Genomic DNA, 20,629 nt, shown 5'->3' on the forward strand with positions numbered 1-20,629 from the left:
TGTTTAATACTTAATTTCTGGATATCTATGGTTTGATTTCTTTGCCTGGATTGGATGGGATGTTACAGACATCTGGTGAGAATTTCATGTCAACAGCACCTTTAGAAATAGATTTACTTAGAAAATTAATACTTATTTCACCAGCTTTATCTTATTGAACAATATTGGCTTTTTTTCCTTTCTAGAACCAGTGATTCTATAGGGGAATACAATGCAGTATTCAGTAGACAGTCTCTTCACATTGTAGTCGTGACATACAGGAGGACTAATTGTCTACTGCAGTATACTAACCCAGTAACCCCCTAAGCCAGTTCTTGTGCAGTCCGTCTGTACATCGCGCAGATAGGGAAGGTGGAAATACTTTGCAAACACCAACAGAAGACAACCTTGCATCCGCACAGAGCTGACCTATGACAAGAAATCAGACAGCAACTGAAACCTTTGTGTGAAAAACAATAAAAAGCACATTACCAAATATAAGGAGTAATAATTGAAACCTTGCCGTGCATTGATATTTAACAGATAAATCTGGGCCTAAGTCATCATTTCATTTCTGCCAATTATGTTGTCATTTATACCTCCCACTCAGTGACTTTTTGATTCATGAGAAACTTATCGGACGATTAAGATTGATTCATCATTGAAAGCCCTGATCTAATGCCCAAATTTATCATTTGTGATTTTCTTGAAGCCTTTTTTTTGTCTTGTGGTATTCAATGCAGTGAATTCTTCAAATACATGCTTCATGAATTTTGAGAAAAATCAAAAATGCTCTTTTTCCATGTCTTTGACTTGTTTTATGACTTTTTTAGTGCAAAAAGTCGCACATTTCACAAAATGGGGAAAAAAATGTGCCAAAACATCCGACGCACATTAAATCATTCCAGGGGTGGACTAGAGCACATTTCTGCCAAGATTTGTGACTATTGAAAAACTTGTAGTTGATGAATCAGGCAAAAACATCAGGAAAACCCACAATGACACAAACTTTGAAAAAGGCGCAAATCATTTGATTAATTTGTCGCAAATTTATAAGTCATTAATTGAGAGATATTCATGTCAAAACACTGGCAAAAATGCAATGATGGATCAGGCTCAAAGACTAGCTGAATGGCTCTGCTACCACCAGACATCTCTACTCTTCATACACATTTACGTTAATCTGACAAGTAAATCAATATAAATCCAGTTACAGCAGCGCAAGTCATTCCATTGTGTCACCGCATATAATGGATAAGTGCTACTCAGAGATTTCATTCAACAGGACACCCAGGAATGGTAAGAAACTGAAGATAAAGGGCTCTAATGTAGCATATAGGCACCTCTCATTTTATTTGGTACATATAAATACAATTTAACTGTCTGCAATACGTCAAAGGCCAAGGCCCCACTATCAGTATTTGGTCAGTATTCAGTCAGTATTTTTTCAGGAGTGGGAGGTAAAACCAGGTGAGAAACAGAGAAAAGGTATAATAGAGACAAGTGACCAATTCTGGTGATAACTGCAGAAGTCGTGACGTGTTTCTATTATACCTTTTCTCAGATTGTTCCTCACCTGGTTTTACCTCCCACTCCTGAAAAAATACTGACCAAATACTGATAGTGGGGCTGTGGTCTAGACAAAAGTCAATTGTCATCAAGAATCACTGTAAAGGCCCCATCACACATAACGAGATCGCTAGCGAGATCGTTGATATGTCACGGTTTTTGTGACGCAATAGCGATCTTGCTAGCGATCTCGTTATGTCTGACAGGTAGCAACGATCAGGCCCCTGCTGTGAGATCGCTGATCGTTACAAAGCTTCCTGGACCATTGCTGGGTCGTTGCACTCCCGCTGGGCAGTGTGCATCGCTGTATTTGACACCTTACCAACGACCTCGTTAGCGATTCAGAACTGAGACACGTAGGCGTGCATAAATTGGACTTTTCCGCGCCCCTTGTCCCCGATTGGTGGTCGCTACAGCGTTCTCATTTTCCGCCGTGCATAAAGAAGGCAACAGAATAGCGATTCCATCCTTTGTTTCTGACCTCGTGCTGGATTGCAGATCCTAGCAGAATTCTCTGGACTGTTGATATCAGTTCATTCGACTGAGTCCTGATTTTGTGTAATTTTATGCACGCCTTTGTGACACAGTACAGTCCCTATCAAGGTGTGGATCGTTGAAATAGCTGCTGTGTGAAAGCGTCCCAACGACCGCCGAGATCGTTAGTTAGATCGCTGGGGCGGCCGAAATCGTTGGGAAGTTCTGCATGTTTGACAGCTCCCCAGCGATCACGAAACGACTCTCCAGCGATCCCAAAACCGTGACGTAATAACGATCTCGCTAGCGATCTCGTTATGTGTGACGGGGCCTTAAGAGTTGCTCTTACACGCGTAGATGCTTCCTAAAAAAGAACATGACCGTGCCTAGTAAATAAAGGTAACATGAACTAATTTACATTACACTGCAAATGTATTATCCATAGTAATCAGCTCTCCTGACAAATGACAACGCAGAAAAAAGCCCAGTGCCAACAGTAATCCATTACAAGCATTGCATTTCTGGCATTACGGAGCTGCAACACAGCAAAATATATCCCAAGGATACTTTACGCCGGAAACATTGTATTCAAGCTTTTCATTACCGGTAATTATGCTGTCAAGAAGCCTAGTGAGGCAGCAATTCCTACATAAACTATATGGACAAAAGAATTTTAACGTCTTTGTATGATTGCATTTAGTTTTTTCCTTCAGTCCCAATGCCCCAGGTGTATAAAATACACCCACCAGTCAAGCAATCTGCCTTTACTAACATTTGTGACAGAAATGGTTGTTCTGAAGAGCTCACTGATACTAGTGTGGTACAGTAATAGGATCTTACTATTGTAAGAAGTCAGTTCATGACATTTCTGAAAAGTGTAAAATTTAGGTACCACAGAAATTCAGCCATGAAGTGGTAAACCATGTAAAGTTACAGAGTGAGGTCCCTGAGTGCTGAAGAGCATGGAGCATAAAAGTCACTAAGCTCTGCTGACTCGATAACTGCAGAGCTCCATATCTCCTCTGACATTAACATCAGCATAAAAATTGAGCATTGGGAGTTTCATTGCATAGGTTTCCATGACCGAGTAGCTACACGCAAGCCTTACATCACCAAGCACAATGCCAAGCATTATATGGAGTGGTGTAAATCACGCTACCAGTGGACCAAGGAGCAGTGGAAACGTGTTCTGTGCAGTGACTAATCACACTTCTCTATCTGGCATCTGATGGACAAGTCTGGGTTTTGTGAATGCATTGTGGCAACTGTAAAGTTTGGTGGAGGAGTGATAATGCTATGGGGTTATTTTTCAGAGGTTGGTTTAGGTCCCTTAAGCTGGCCAAAAATATTAGATAGCTGGCGGCTGAACGATGCTTTGGCTGATTGTTTGGCCCACAGCCATCTCAGCTGACTCTCCCAAACACAGGAGCGCTCGTTTGGCCGACCACGTCTGTATTCTCTCATCTCTGGGAAAGCAGCGAGATCAGCAGTCCGAAATCGTACATGTGCGATTCTTATCTTACTCAACCATCAGTTGGCCAGCGTCCCCATACACATTAGATGGTCATCCGAACCTGTGATATCAGCAGTTTCGGCCAACATTGATCAAGTATGTATGGGGGGGCCTTTAGTTCCAGTGAAAGGAAACCTTAATGCTTCAGCATCCCAAGACATTTTGGATAATTGTATAGTTTTGGAAAGGCCCTTTTCTGTTCCTCAATGAAGAGTACACAAAGAAAGGTCTATAAAGGCTTGGTCGGTTGAGTTTCATGTGGAAGAACCTGAATGGGCCACAAAAAATCCCTTTGGGATGAACCAAGCCTTGTCATCAAACATCTGTGTCTGACCTCACAAATGCTATTCTGCATGAATGGACAAACAGTCCCAAAGACACACCCCAAAACTCTTCCAGAAGAGTGGAAGCTGTTTCAGGGGTGACCAACTGCACATTAATGCTTATGGATTTAGATTGGGATGTCATAAAAGCTCCTGTAGGTGTAATGTATAGGTGTCCCTGTATACATACATACTGTATATATACATATACATATATACACACGCTCACACACATTGGTATTGAATTTCCATTACGGGCATATACCAAGCACAAGCACAACAATAAACAGACAAATATATATACTGTATATTGCATAATACAGGCAGTGGTCTACATGCTTTCCTGCAATCAATCTCACCAGCACATAGCTGAAGGGGCTCAAGACATCCATGAACACTTCACTCCACTGATCTGAAAACAGAGCATCCTTGAGACGCTTATTGATCATGGAATTGACCTCCTGTAACCTGTAGAAACATAGCATTATATTATGTTAAGCTGATAAATGAAAATACAAAAGGCCTCCATATATATTAAGACTAATTTTGGCCGAACCCGCCAATATGGCCGGTTCGGCTGTCTAATATGTATAGGGGCTCCGGACAGAGGATTGTCAGGGAAGATAAGGATCTGGCATTTCCGATTTTGGACTGCCGATCTTTTTGTTCTCTACAAGATAAGCAGCTGCCAGAGAAGTCTGGCAGTGGCCTTCATAGAGAACACAGCAGCACTTTATGTATGGGAGTTTCAGGCGAGATAGCTGCCGGCAGAACAATCGACCAAACCATCAGCCGACAGCTATCTAAAGTATATGGGGGCTTAAAAGCGGCCACAGATATTTGCATTTATCATTGTAACATTTAAGGGATAGGATATAAAGGATATATCTTACCCAATAACAAACATATCAGTCTTGCCATCTCCAGCATTAAGGCAGAGAAGACCCGTGAGGTCTGACGGTGGCACAGAACAGCCCACATTCCACGTGATGATATATACCCTGCTCAACGACGTAGTATACAACAATAGCGGGAAAACATAAACACAATATATAGTCAAAAAATGATAGCATCGGCACAGGAAAACACACAATTAAAAATTAATGTAGTTGGGGATTGTATCATATGTGCGTTACATGCAATGACTCAGATTCCAAACTAGAAGTCACATTTCTGGATATAACAACCACATGCTCAGAGTTAGTTGGGTGAATTTATCTGAGCGGAATTAAATTCTATGCATATTTCTCTGTGCGAATTCAGCAACATTGCTAAACCATAATTGGCCAGCAAAAGGTTACAAAAAAAAGTAATACTCACCTCACCGCTCATTCTGCTGTTCACGTTCCCCTATATGGTCCTTGGAGCCATTTATCACCACGGCACACTGAAACACTCGATGCCAGGCTGAGACTGCATGGGAAGGGATGTCCGGGTCCAGATATGGCCAGAAGGCCGAGCCTAGGGTGAGCATTGTAACGTTGCTGCAAGAGTCGTGACATCATGACAGGCGTCCCGACCTTACGACACTCGAACTAGGCAGGGACTTCTAGCCGTGACTAGGCATGGGACCTCTCTGTGCATGCAGCGTGAAGATGCCCAAGGTTTCATCACACGCAGCAGTAATAAGGAGCGCCACAGGGGACAGGGAGGTAGGTATCAGTTGTTCTTTTTTCCACATCCTAAGTTTTGTTATCTCTCCAGGCCCCAGTGCATAATTAGAGACATTCAAATTGCAGATAATAAATTCATAGCATATCAAATTTCCCGGTCAAATCTGTATGATTTGGCGAATTCTAATCTCACCAGATCCGCTCATCTCTACTCAGAATATAAGCTAAAAAGAGTGCTGGTCTCATCATCTGTTGTTTTCCCATGAGATAAGCGGCATCAGAAGTGAGCAGCAGCCCCACATCGCTACTCCCGCCATACAAATAACATATTTCATAGCAAAACTCTTACTTAGAGAGGCATTATATACACATGGGCAGACACACCAGTGGGCACACCCTTTTGACATTCAGGTATCTGTTCTTGAACAAGCAGATTCTACACCACAAAAATACATTTCAGGTGTCAAACCAATGGACATACATGTATTCGTTGTCAGAGCCTATTGCCCATGCCTTGCTTCTGAGGATCCACAGTGGTGGTTTATGGCTGCTCTACAGGAAGACTGCAGTTTTGCAATCATTTTTAGACTGCTGAATGTATTACTATTCTGTACGGCTTTGATTCACATGTTTCTCTGTGGTTACAGTCTACAATCAAACCCTCTGTGTGCAGTCTTTTTTACTGCGTTCATTCAGCATGTAACGGTAACAATAGGGGGAGGAAGAAGAAGCAAAAAAAGGCTCAGTGAACAATGGTCTACATTTCATGTATACGCCAGACATATCTATACAGCTCCCTTCAAACAAAGGGAGGCCAGATCCAATGGTATAGGAAAGCACGGCAGACTGTACTTTCCAATAAAGACACTGCAAAATAAGAATACTTTTTCTTCCTTTAGAGCCTATGGGCAAAGGATTCCACTGTATGTATGCCTGTATAGTACCACCAGAGGTAAGAGCCTTCTGTTGGAGATATCCTGCTGAAGAAAAGGCTCAGATGCAATGTACATAGAGCCTAACTCAAGACAGAAGAATCAAATTACACACAGCGTTTGTAACAACAGCTCCCATATAATCAGGTTTCAGTTATTAAAAGGCAATTAGACCAAATGAGGGCATTTCATTTGTATCATGCTGTAGTTGAGCATTCTGGTTTATTTTAATACAATTACCTAAAATCCTCTCCTGCTTTGTTTAGTTCAGCACCATTAAAAGATGATTTGTCTACTTCAAGTTGAGATGATGGATTAGAATCAGATCTCACACAAGGTTCCTGAGATCTAATTGGATGTGGAGAAGCTTGGGATCTGCTAGGCTGCGGTGATCCTCTTGGGCTAGGGACTGGTGATCGATGAGGCGAGGATGGAGCAGGAGGAAGTGGCCTATATTGAAGAGTTGGAGATAAAAGACCTGGACAAGATCCTTCAGGTTGTGATCTACCAGATTCATCTTTCGGACTGAACTGAGAACCCACAGGATGAAGTCTCAAGGATCCTTCTGGTTGTGACCGGTCAGGAGCAGAAGATCCCACAGGTGCTAAAGGACGAATAGACAGTTGTCCTACCGAAAGTGAAGTTTGTGAACAGCTAGAACCTTCGGGTTGAGATCTACCAGATCCTGCAGGACTAAGTCGAGGAGAAGTCAAAGAAACAGGCCTTATGGACAACTCTGGAGATGGTGGAGCAACAAACACAAGTTGGGCATCCATCTTTAGGAAACAAGCACAAAACATACAGTGTCAACATGATCAAAATAACTTCAAAAAGAACTAGTCAAAAAGCACATCTGGCAACTATCACAATTTTATTTTAAGTATACGATAGCATTCCTTTGATTTTTAGACTGGACCCTCACAGATCAAAATGTTATGGTATATCTGAAAAAAAATTCTAAAATAATCTAATTCTAAAAATATTCTAAAATATATTGCAAAAAAACTTTTCTATAAAGGGTCATTTATGAGTAAAATGGGAATATCAGCGTCCAAGTGACGGCCACAGGAGGTGAAACTCCGAAAACGGCAGAGCACCGCTGCACGCTATGGATTTTAGTACAGCTCAGGCTCGCTTCCCAACTGTGGCCATTGCTTGGATGCTGATATTCATGTGACAGCAATGAATGGGTGGGATTGGAATAACCATTAAATTTACTGAAATATACCAGAAAACCCTCATAATGGGTACAGTAATTTGTTATTATATGTATAGTACTACTTAAGCTATGCTTACACCATATTTGTCCAATACCTTATCATATAGTTATGTATGAATTTACATGTAGATACAGTAATGTACTCTTTGCGGCAAAACTAGTTTATTTTGTTGTTTTTCTTCCTGTAATTTAGATCACTTTAATGAATGCAGACGTTAATTATAACGCTAATGCTATGGTCACATTTTCGTTTGCACATTACATTTGTCTGTTCCATTTAGAGGAACTACTGTTGCAAATGTCAGCAGTGACCCCATTGATTATTATGGGGTCCATGTGGTTTCTGATTTGTGTAAGTTTTAAGAATGAAAGAAAACGTACAGCACGCAAACGTATTTAAACAAGAAAAGAATAAAAGAAGGTATGATCATAGCCATACGCTACATTTACACCTCTGTTTTCATTTCGTACATACATGTAAAACGGACCCTTTTTATCTCTTGTGCCAGCTGTTTTTCCTTCATGTTACATCCATTTTTTTCTCATTTGTTATTAACAACTGTTACTTATCCTTTGACTCTTAGCAATGGATCAGTTATAAATGGATGAATAATGGTTGGCACACTGAAGTAAAAAGGAAGTTTTCTGTGTTCTAACCATTTTTAAAACGAATGAGAATAGGACAAGTTCTGAATCTCAAGGATCGCCACACAGATCTGATTTTAGACCAATGTCTGTATGGATGGATAAATGAAACTCTATTGGGTGATATGCTACCCATTTAAAAATATAGACAGTTCACTGTCGGCTACAACAAACGTGAATGTAGCCTAAACTAAACAAAAAAGATACATTAAAGTTAGATTCAACATTCTTCATTCACTTGGGTGTCGTGCATTTCCAAAGTCTTCTTCCCTAGGTGTCCTAAGTGCATGCCCCTAGGCAACAAGTCAAAAGATAGGATTGTGTACAGACAGCAGTGAACAGAAAATTATTAAGCTCCCATACAAATTAGATAAAAGTCATCTAACCCCGATAATTTTATTTGGATGAGCTCATTATCAAATTTGTATAGCGCCCTCCCAACCCTTAGCCGACAGACAATGTCCGGGTAGAGAGGATTCAAACTTTTAAAGAAATTTGTCAGTGGCTCTCTGTATAGCACAGCATTAGTCAGCTGCGCATTACTGTGTGTGGGGTAATTGGGACAGAAAGTTGTCAGTCAATTATTCAGCCGACAGCTATTTTGTAGGCACGAGGCCCTATAGGCAGAAGATACAGATTATGGCCCCAATTAATCAAGACTGGTACTGTTCATGCCAGTCTTGATGAGGGGGCGTGGTGGAGTCTTATTGAATCAGACGCGTATTAAAAGTGGCATGCGCCTACATGTGCCTTGCCCAAATCTTACTCCATTCGAATACTGGAGTAAGATTGGTGACGCCAGGAACGCCACAGCTCATAACTAACTAGATGAGCGGGTGTCGCCATGCCCCTCCGTGCCACCCCAAGCTGTGAACATTTTGGTGGAGGTGGTAGTGAAAACTCCAAATGTCGCAAAGTGTTTGTGCAACCTCGTGAAGTGCAAACATTTTATGACATTTCAAAGTGATTTACATCAGAGTTCTGGTGTAAACAAACTCTTTGATTGATCGTGGTCCATATGTATATATGTATACACACAACTGTGTAAATTCCCCAAGTCAACTTTCAGGATATCAGAATGTACATATAAATCCCAAGGAAAAGCAAGAATTGACTAGCTGCCAACACTGCTCATCTCAAGGGAAAACACAAGTCAGCAAGTAATATCATTCAGTGTTCCCCAGAGAGATGATGCCCAATAGTGTGGCTTCCCAACGTATCAAGTACATTAGAGAGTTGGTGAAATTTGCCGAAAACGGCAGGATGCAGCAGATTAATACCCATGCTGGACCATCTCCTGACTACTTACTACCTCAATGACAGCACTTATAATCATTAAAATTAATCAGTACAATACTGTAAAATGTGTATATACACTCAACATTGAAATTGCAACACTAAGAAGGAAAAGTCGTGGAATTATGGAAATCATACGGTATGATATGCAAATGATGAAAAAATGGAAACAATATTTTCAAAAGATCTCGATTTATTCAGTATCGAATATGAGTGCCATATGCAGAAACACATGCGCTTACACACCTAGGTATGCTATCAGTGAGGTTATAACTAGTTAACAGAGGAATGTTCTGCCCCGCTGAATCCACTTGTACGTGCAAATCATCAAGATCTGCTGCTAGCAGCATCATTTCTTGACCATTGACGTCCCTGATGTATGTTAAGTAAGACAAGTCTAGAGACGCTGCAGGCCGTGTTAACAAGTTTAGGCCATGCATGCTGCTCAAAGTAGCACAAACAACATGCGGCCAGGTGGTGTTGAAAAAGGATTCATGGGACACATGAGAAATAGCCGTACACTGGTTCCACAACCAAGTCAATGCCACGACAAGCTGTTAGCGTACCTGGAATGAAAACTAGAGGAGTCCAGCTATTGTACATTATTACATCCTACACCATAAACCTGGGAGTAGGACTGGTGTAATGTTCAATCGTGAAGGCCTCTTCATGGCTTCGCCAAGGAGGTGTCAAGACCAATCTCCAGCTATCACTGTATCCAAGATAAAAGTGGAACTAATCACTGTAGAGGATAGACCACTTTTCCAGCCTTCATTGCAGTCTTGCTCTTGACCATAATAGCTTTTGAAAGCGGTGGCTTGAGGTCAAAGGAACACCTGTAGCTGGTCTTCAGGCTCATAGTCCAATGTTATGGAAACACTTTGGGATGGTTTGTGTAGTAGACACTGTTTGATGCCTTAGGCTTGGTGACATCAAATTACACTTGCAGTACAGAATGAATCAATCGACTTCAAAGTGTCCCAGGATCCATTTTTCAACATGACAAAAGAAGACCGCATGTTGCTTGAGCAACCTCCATGACCTAAACATGTTACCATGGCCTGCGGAGTTATCGGACTTGTCTTCCATCGAGCACATCTGGTATGTCATTGGTTGGCAACTGCAAAGCGAGCTGCCAGCAGCGGACCTTGATAACTTGCGTGCCCAAGTCCACTCAGTGTGGTAGAACATGCATCAGCCAACCATTAATACCTTCACTGATACACGAGTTGCGTGCTAAGTGCCTGTATTTCTGCACTTAGCGCTCATACTCGATACTGAATAAATCAAGGTGTTTTGAATATTTTGTTTCCATTTGTTCATCATTTGCATATTATTAACTTGTCTATCGATGGCATGATTTCCATAATTCCACAACTTTTCCTTCTTGGGGTTAGAATTTCAATGTTGAGGAGTGTATATAATGTTTTAGGAGTTCACCAGTCAATCACACTTGTGCATTACTACTCCCACTCAGAGGACATATATACATAAGAGCAGTGTACACTAATCCCACTATTAGAGGAAGTATAGTAGTTTTTGATGTGGAGTTTATTCATTTATGCATCAACTAATTTGCGTAAAACTGAAGATTTTGTAATGAAAGTTATATTATCAACCTTAGTTTCATGTTATGGATTAAAAAAGGTTCTATTAAACTTGCCATCACTTCCATCTGGTGGAATGTCTTCATAACAATTGTTTTTTTGTCTAACACCGATCCCCTGATGAACCCCTGATACAAGAGGCGGAAAACGCGTTGGAAGTTGGGATGTACATCAGAATATGAACGATAAGTACCTTATAGACATCAATCATGTTTCTTTTATGGACTATCAGCTATGAGTTTTGATGGTGATCCTGTGTTTTAATATGCAAGTTTTGGTACATATCTTGTAGACTGTGAGCCCTCGCGGGCAGGGTCCTCGCTCCTCCTGTACCAGTTGGTAATTCCTTTTTGCTCAAGATTATTGTACTTGTAATTCGCTATGTATACTCCTTTTCACATGAAAAGCGCTATGGAATTAATGGCACTATAATAATAATAAATAATAGTAATAATATCTATATTGTTGAATAGTTTAAGGCCATTGAGCAAGTGCAATATACTTTTATATGTTACCCAAGTAGTATACAGGATCAAAACCCAGACATTATCTAGTCTGTTTATGTTGAACAGTGCTCACAATACTAACGGTTTGGTTAAAAAGGTGTATGTGATATATTTACAATTGTTTGACTAAGTCTGTGTGCCCACTATGCGTTTTTCAAGCATTTTTGCAGCGGAATTTCTGCAGCGAAAACGCTTAAAAAACGCTTGGTAATAAGTGCTTTATGGTCCCCAATGATAATCCGCATGTGCTGTGCATATGCTGCGGAAATTTCCGCTGCGGATTATCATTGCGGAAAAATATGCAGCATGTCCATTAATTTTGCAGACAAACAGCGTAATCGCCGCCATTGACTTGCATTGAATCGCTTAATAACCGCATGACTACATGTGCACATGCGGATATTAAGAGATTCAATGTGCAGATGGTACCCGGGTCTGAAGAAGAGGAGACTCTCCTCCAGACCCGGGTACCACAGAACCTGTTAAAAAAAGAATTTAAAATAAAAAATATATATTATACTCACCTTGTGATGGCCCACGGTCTTCTATCCGGTACCTCTTGGCTCCCCGGTGGCTCGTGATGGAATAAAAGGACCTTCCATGACTAAATTAGACCACTGCGAGCTGTACAAGAGACCGGACGCACCGGAGAAAAGACCAGGGGCCATCAGAAGATGAGTATAATGTTTTTTTTTTATTTTTTACCATTTTTATTCTTTTTTTCAACTATTAACTTGGTCACACTATATAAATCCATGCCGGTTGCATGGATTTATATAGTGTGACCAAGTTGTCAAGCACTTTCCAAGTGATGCTAAAATCGCTTGGAAAGAGCTTGATAACCCGCATGCAGAAATGCATGCAAAAACGCTTGACAAACGCTTCTACCTGGCAGGAAGAACGCATGTACAATCCGCATGTGTTTTTCCTGCCAGGGAGATGCGGAAGAAATCTGCAGCATTTCTGCATCGTGGGCACTTAGCCTAATAAGACATAGGTGATATATACTCACAATCTTGGATATGATCATCTCCTGTACGTATTGCCAGCAATTTTTAAGGTTACCATTTGGGTCAATGAAGGTCACGTTTGCATGTTTGCTGTTATTTGATTGTTCACGGTGGTGCTACTTCTTTGTAGGGTGTAACAGGGTCACCGAGGGCGAGTCAACGTTGGGCGAGGGCGACAGATCGCTTTCAAGGGTGCCAATCTCCTCACCAAGGTAGGGAAACCATCAGGCCAAACTAGGGTCAGAATCCCCTCATCTATGTCCCCTGCCTCAGCTTGATAAAGCCCCCCTTTTTAACATTTATTAATTAAAGTTGTTGTAAATAGTAGGAGGGTCTTTTTTAAGACATATACATAAGAGCAGTGTACTACTCCCTCTATCAGAGGACATATACATAAGAGCAGTGAACTACTCCCCCTATCAGAGGGCATACACATAAGAGCAGTGTACTACTCCTCCTATCAGAGGGCATATACATAAGAGCAGTGTACTACTCCCCCTATCAGAGGTCTTTTTTAAGACATATACATAAAGCAGTGTACTACTCCCCCTATCAGAGGACATATACATAAGAGGAGTGTACTACTTTCCCTAACAGAGGAAATATACATAAGAGCAGTGTACTACTCTCCCTATCAGAGGACATATAAATAAGAGCAGTGTACTACTCCCCCTATCAGAGGACAAATACATAAAGCAGTGTACTACTCCCCCTATCAGTGGGCATATACATAAGAAAAGTGTACTACTCCCCATATCAGAGGACATATACATAAGAGGAGTGCACTACTCTCCCTATCAGAGGACATATAAATAAGAGCAGTGTACTACTCCCCCTTTCAGAGGACATCTACATAAGAGCAGTGTACTACTACTCCTCCTATCAGAGAGCATATACATAAGAGCAGTGTACTACTCCCCCCATCAGAGGACATCTACATAAGAGCAGTGTACTACTACTACTCCTATCAGAGGACATCTACATAAGAGCAGTGTACTACTACTCCTCCTATCAGAGGGCACATACATAAGAGCAGTGTACTACTACTCCTCCTATCAGAGGGCATATACATAAGAGCAGTGTACTACTCCCCCTATCAGTGGGCATATACATAAGAGCAGTGTACTACTCCCACTATCAGAGGAAATATACATAAGAGCAGTGCACTACTCCTCCTATCAGAGGGCATATACATAAGAGCAGGGTACTACTACTCCTCCTATCAGAGGGCATATACATAAGAGCAATGTACTACTCCTCCTCCTATCAGAGGGCATATACATAAGAGCAGAGTACTACTACTCCCCCTATCAGAGGGCATATACATAAGAGCAATGTATTACTCCTCATATCAGAGGGCATATACATAAGAGCAGTGTACTACTCTCCCTATCAGAGGACATATACATAAGGGCAGTGTACTACTACTCCTCCTATCAGAGGACATATACATAAGAGCAGTGTACTACTACTCCTATCAGAGGGCATAAACATAAGAGTAGTACTATTCCCCCTATCAGTGGGCATATACATAAGAGCAGTGTACTACTCCCCCTATCAGAGGACATATACATAAGAGCAGTGTACTACTCCCCCTATCAGAGGGCATATACATAAGAGCAATGTATTACTCCTCCCCCTATCAGAGGACATATACATAAGAGCAGTGTACTACTCCTCCTATCAGAGGACATATACATAAGAGGAGTGTACTACTCCCCCTATCAGAGGACATATACATAAGAGCAGTGTACTACTCCTCCTATCATTGGACATATACATAAGAGTAGTACTACTCCCCCTATCAGTGGGCATATACATAAGAGCAGTGTACTACTCCTCTGATCAGAGGACATATACATAAGAGGAGTGTACTACTCCCCCTATCAGAGGGCATATACATAAGAGCAGTGTACTACTTCCCCTATCAGTGGGCATATACATAAGAGCAGTGTACTACTCCCCCTATCAGAGGACATATACATAAGAGCAGTGTACTAGTACTCCCCCTATCAGAGGACATATACATAAGAGGAATGTACTACTCCCCCTATCAGAGGGCATATACATAAGAGCAGTGTACTACTACTCCTCCTATCAGAGGACATATACATAAGAGCAGTGTACTACTCCTCCTATCAGAGGACATATACAAAAGGGCAGTGTATTACTCCCACTATCAGAGGGCATATACATAAGAGCAATGTACTACTCCTCATATCAGAGGGCATTTACATAAGAGCAGTGTACTACTACTCCCACTATCAGAGGACATATACATAAGAGCAGTGTACTACTCCTCTTATCAGAGGGCATATACATAAGAGCAATGTATTACTCCTCATATCAGAGGGCATATACATAAGAGCAGTGTACTACTACACCCCCTATCAGAGGACATATACATAAGAGCAGTGTACTACTCCTCCTATCAGAGGACATATACATAAGAGGAGTGTACTACTCCTCCTATCAGAGGACATATACATAAGAGTAGTACTACTCCCCCTATCAGAGGACATATACATAAGAGGAATATACTACACCCCCTATCAGAGGGCATATACATAAGAGCAGTGTACTACTGCCCCTATCAGAGGGCATATACATAAGGGCAGTGTATTACTCCCACTATCAGAGGACATATATATAAGAGCAATGTATTACTCCTCATATCAGAGGGCATATACATAAGAGCAGTGTACTACTCCTCCTATCAGAGGACATATACATAATAGTACTACTCCCCCTATCAGTGGGCATATACATAAGAGCAGTGTACTACACCTCCTATTAGAGGACATATACATAAGAGGAATGTACTACTCCCCCTATCAGAGGGCATATACATAAGAGCAGTGTACTACTGCCCCTATCAGAGGACATATACATAAGAGCAGTGTACTACTACTCCCACTATCAGAGGACATACACATAAGAGCAGTGTACTACTACTCCCACTATCAGAGGACATATACATAAGAGCAGTGTACTACTCCTCTTATCAGAGGGCATATACATAAGAGGAATGTACTACTCCCCCTATCAGAGGGCATATACATAAGAGCAATGTATTACTCCTCATATCAGAGGGCATATACATAAGAGCAGTGTACTACTCCCCCTATCAGTGGGCATATACATAAGAGCAGTGTACTACTCCTCCTATCAGAGGACATATACATAAGAGGAGTGTACTACTCCTCCTATCAGAGGACATATACATAAGAGTAGTACTACTCCCCCTATCAGTGGGCATATACATAAGAGCAGTGTACTACTCCTCTTATCAGAGGGCATATACATAAGAGCAGTGTACTACTCCCCCTATCAGAGGGCATATACAAAAGGGCAGTGTATTACTCCCACTATCAGAGGGCATATACATAAGAGCAATGTACTACTCCTCATATCAGAGGGCATTTACATAAGAGCAGTGTACTACTACTCCCACTATCAGAGGACATATACATAAGAGCAGTGTACTACTCCTCTTATCAGAGGGCATATACATAAGAGCAATGTATTACTCCTCATATCAGAGGGCATATACATAAGAGCAGTGTACTACTACACCCCCTATCAGAGGACATATACATAAGAGCAGTGTACTACTCCTCCTATCAGAGGACATATACATAAGAGGAGTGTACTACTCCTCCTATCAGAGGACATATACATAAGAGTAGTACTACTCCCCCTATCAGTGGGCATATACATAAGAGCAGTGTACAACTCCCCCTATCAGTGGGCATATACATAAGAGCAGAGTACTACTACTCCCACTATCAGAGGACATATACAGTTATATGAAAAAGTTTGGGCACCCCTATTAATCTTAAGCTTAATGTTTTATAAAAATTGGTGTTTTTGCAACAGCTATTTCAGTTTGATATATGTAATAACTGTTGGACACAGTAATGTTTCTGCCTTGAAATGAGGTTTATTGTACTAACAGAAAATGTGCAATCTGCATTCAAACAAAATTTGACAGGCGCATAAGTATGGGCACCTCACCAGAAAAGTGACATTAATATTTAGTAGATCCTCCTTTTGCAAAAATAACAGCCTCTAGTCGCTTCTTGTAGCTTTTAATGAGTTCCTGGATGAAGGTATTTTTGACCATTCCTCTTTACAAAACAATTCCAGTTCAGTTAAGTTTGATGGTCGCCGAGCATGGACAGCCCTCTTCAAATGATCCCACAGATGTTCAATGATATTCAGGTCTGGGGACTGGGATGGCCATTCCAGAACATTGTAATTGTTCCTCTGCATGAATGCCTGAGTAGATTTGGAGCGGTGTTTTGGATCATTGTCTTGCTGAAAGATCCATCCCCTGCGTAACTTCAACTTTATCACTGATTCTTGAACATTATTGTCAAGAATCTGCTGATACTGAGTGGAATCCATGCGTCCCTCAACTTAAACAAGATTACCGATTCCAGCATTGGCCACACAGCCCCAAAGCATAATGGAACCTCCACCAAATTTTACTGTGGGTAGCAAGTGTTTTTCTTGGAATGCTGTGTTTTTTTGCCGCCATGCATAACGCCTTATTGTATGACCAAACAACTCAATCTTGGTTTCATCAGTCCACAGGACCTTCTTCCAAAAAGAAATTGGCTTCTCCAAATGTGCTTTTGCATACCTCAGCCGACTCTGTTTGTGGCGTGCTTGCAGAAACGGCTTCTTTCGCATCACTCTCCCATACAGCTTCTCCTTGTGCAAAGTGCGTTGTTTAGTTGACCGATGCACAGTAACACTATCTACAGCAAGTTGATGCTGCAGCTCTCTGGAGGTGGTCTGAGGATTGTCCTTGACTGATCTCACCATTCTTCCTCTCTGCCTTTCTGATGTTTTTCTTGGCCTGCCACTTCTGGCCTTAACAAGAACTGTCCCTGTGTTCTTCCATTTCCTTACTATGTTCCTCACAGTGGAAACTGACAGGTTAAATCTCTGAGACAGCTTTTTGTATCCTTCCCCTGAACAACTATGTTGAATAATCTTTGTTTTCAGATCATTTGACAGTTGTTTTGAGGAGCCCATGATGCCACTCTTCAGAGGAGATTCAAACAGGAGAACAACTTGCAAGTGGCCACTTTAAGTAGCTTTTCTCATGATTGCATACACCTGGCTATGAAGTTCAAAGCTCAATGAGGTTACAAAACCAAAAAAAGTGCTTTAGTAAGTCAGTAAAAAGTAGGTAGGAGTATTTAAAACAAGAAAATGATAAGGGTGCCCATACTTATGCACCTGTCAAATTTTGTTTGAATGCAGATTGCACATTTTCTGTTAGTACAATAAACCTCATTTCAAGGCAGAAACATTACTGTGTCCAACAGTTATTACATATATCAAACTGAAATAGCTGTTGCAAAAACACCAATTTTTATAAAACATTAAAGCTTAAGATTAATAGGGGTGCCCAAACTTTTTCATATAACTGTACATAAGAGCAGTGTACTACTCCTCTTATCAGAGGGCATATACATAAGAGCAGTGTACTACTCCCCCTATCAGAGGGCATATACATAAGAGCAGTGTACTACTCCCCTAAGAGTGGGCATATACATAAGAGCAGTGTACTACTCCCCCCATCAGTGGGCATATACATAAGAGCAGAGTACTACTCCCCCTATCAGAGGACATATACATAAGAGCAGTGTACTACTCCCCCTATCAGTGGGCATATACATAAGAGCAGTGTACTACTCCTCTTATCAGAGGGCATATGCATAAGAGCAGTGTACTACTCCCCTAAGAGTGGGCATATACATAAGAGCAGTGTACTACTCCCCCCATCAGTGGGCATATACATAAGAGCAGAGTACTACTCCCCCTATCAGAGGACATATACATAAGAGCAGTGTACTACTCCTCCTATCAGAGGACATATACATAAAAGCAGTGTATTACTCCCACTATCAGAAGACATATACATAAGAGCAGTGTACTACTACTCCCACTATCAGAAGACATATACATAAGAGCAGTGTACTACTCCTCCTATCAGAGGGCACATACATAAGAGCAGTGTACTACTACTCCCACTATCAGAGGACATATACATAAGAGGAATGTACTACTCCCCCTAACAGAGGGCATATACATAAGAGCAGTGTACTACTCCCCCTATCAGTGGGCATATACATAAAAGCAGTGTACTACTCCCACTATCAGAGGACATATACAGAAGAGCAGTGTACTACTCCCCCTATCAGTGGGCATATACATAAGAGCAGTGTACTACTCCCCCTATCAGTGGGCATATACATAAGAGCAGTGTACTACTCCTCCTATCAGAGGACATATACATAAGAGCAGTGTACTACTCCTCCTATCAGAGGACATATACATAAGAGCAGTGTACTACTCCTCCTATCAGAGGGCACATACATAAGAGCAATGTATTACTCCTCCTATCAGAGGGCATATACATAAGAGCAGTGTACTACTCCTCCTATCAGAGGACATATACATAAAAGCAGTGTACTACTCCTCCTATCAGAGGACATATACATAAAAGCAGTGTATTACTCCCACTATCAGAAGACATATACATAAGAGCAGTGTACTACTACTCCCACTATCAGAAGACATATACATAAGAGCAGTGTACTACTACTCCCACTATCAGAGGACATATACGTAAGAGCAGTGTACTACTCCCCCTATCAGTGGGCATATACATAAAAGCAGTGTACTACTCCCCCTATCAGAGGGCATATACATAAGAGCAGTGTACTACTCCCCCTATCAGTGGGCATATACATAAGAGCAGTGTATTACTCCCCCTATCAGAGGACATATACATAAGAGCAGTGTACTACTCCCCCTATCAGTGGGCATATACATAAGAGCAGTGTACTACTCCCCCTATCAGTGGGCATATACATAAGAGCAGTGTACTATTCCCCCTATCAGTGGGCATATACATAAGAGCAGTGTACTACTCCCCCTATCAGTGGGCATATACATAAGAGCAGTGTACTACTCCCCCTATCAGAGGACATATACATAAGAGCAGTGTACTACTCCCCCTATCAGAGGGCATATACATAAGAGCAGTGTACTACTCCCCCTATCAGTGGGCATATACATAAGAGCAGTGTACTACTCCCCCTATCAGTGGGCAGTGTATTTCTACTCCCCTTATCTGAGTCACATTGTCCTCTACAGATAGTAATGGGTCTAAAAATACATTAGCAGCTTTCTGTGCAATTATCTGGCTGGCACGAGCCTGGCACACTAAACAAGGGAGGGGGTGACATTGTGATACTAGAGAGTAGGGAGCAGAGGGGTCACAGGGGGAGGAAGGGTTAATCGTGGCATTGCACTGGGTCGCCGCCCGGCACAAGGTCAGTGCATGCAGCAGATGTGCCCTAGTACATGGTCTGGATACCACAGAGCGTCCGCTCCACGGTCACTGGTGTCGGCGAGTGGGTGCCACAGCAGGAGGCTGCACCAGTCCCGGTGTCCTCACCTCCTGCGCCCCGGCACGTTACCTGTGAGCCCGCATCCTGCGCCCTGTGCGTCCTCCCGCGGTCCCTGTGCTCTGCCATCGCTGCTCAGCAGATGCTGTCCTCCTCCTCCTCAGCCTGGCAGCCCCTCAGCAGCAGGTGACGTCAGGGCATCAACCTGCAGGAGCACATTAAAGGCACAGGCGGGTGGGTGTCATGGCCGGAGGCGCCACCCGCTGTAATAATGTGTCCATGATAAGAACAATGTCCTCTATAGTCACAGGTAGTAATCATTATCTCATGCTTTCCGGCAGCACTCATCCAATAAAGGCATGCTGCCCTCTCAGGGGTGCGAGGGGTTAACCAGGGGCAGCTGGAGAGTTACCTTGCCCGGTAAATGCCCACCAGACAGGAGCAGGGGTGGAGCCAGGCCGTACAGGAAGAGAACCAAGCAGGAACAGGGGCTGCGGCACTGCCTTACCA

The 20,629-nt window shown here is 42.0% G+C and overlaps 1 protein-coding gene across 2 annotated transcripts in view; it reads right to left on the bottom strand.

Moving 5' to 3' along the window:
• INPP5J (inositol polyphosphate-5-phosphatase J) overlaps window positions 1–20,629 on the bottom strand; it is a 47,695-nt gene extending 27,066 nt beyond the window's left edge. The window contains exons 1-5 of one of the 2 annotated variants that reach the window (XM_073671176.1): window positions 20,532–20,629; window positions 6,644–7,179; window positions 4,752–4,859; window positions 4,218–4,326; window positions 292–408 (exon numbers count right to left, since the gene is read on the bottom strand). In XM_073671176.1, the coding sequence (XP_073527277.1) occupies window positions 292–408; window positions 4,218–4,326; window positions 4,752–4,859; window positions 6,644–7,179 (870 nt within the window). In that variant the 5' untranslated portion in view covers window positions 20,532–20,629. Of the gene's footprint in view, window positions 1–291; window positions 409–4,217; window positions 4,327–4,751; window positions 4,860–6,643; window positions 7,180–20,191 lie in introns of both variants that reach the window. The other variant, XM_073671175.1, reaches the window with a different exon arrangement.

Source organism: Phyllobates terribilis, unplaced genomic scaffold (genome assembly GCF_046119375.1).
Source record: "Phyllobates terribilis strain yellow unplaced genomic scaffold, ASM4611937v1 Scaffold_1__5_contigs__length_1240528914, whole genome shotgun sequence".
In the NCBI taxonomy this organism is placed as follows: Eukaryota; Metazoa; Chordata; class Amphibia; order Anura; family Dendrobatidae; genus Phyllobates; species Phyllobates terribilis.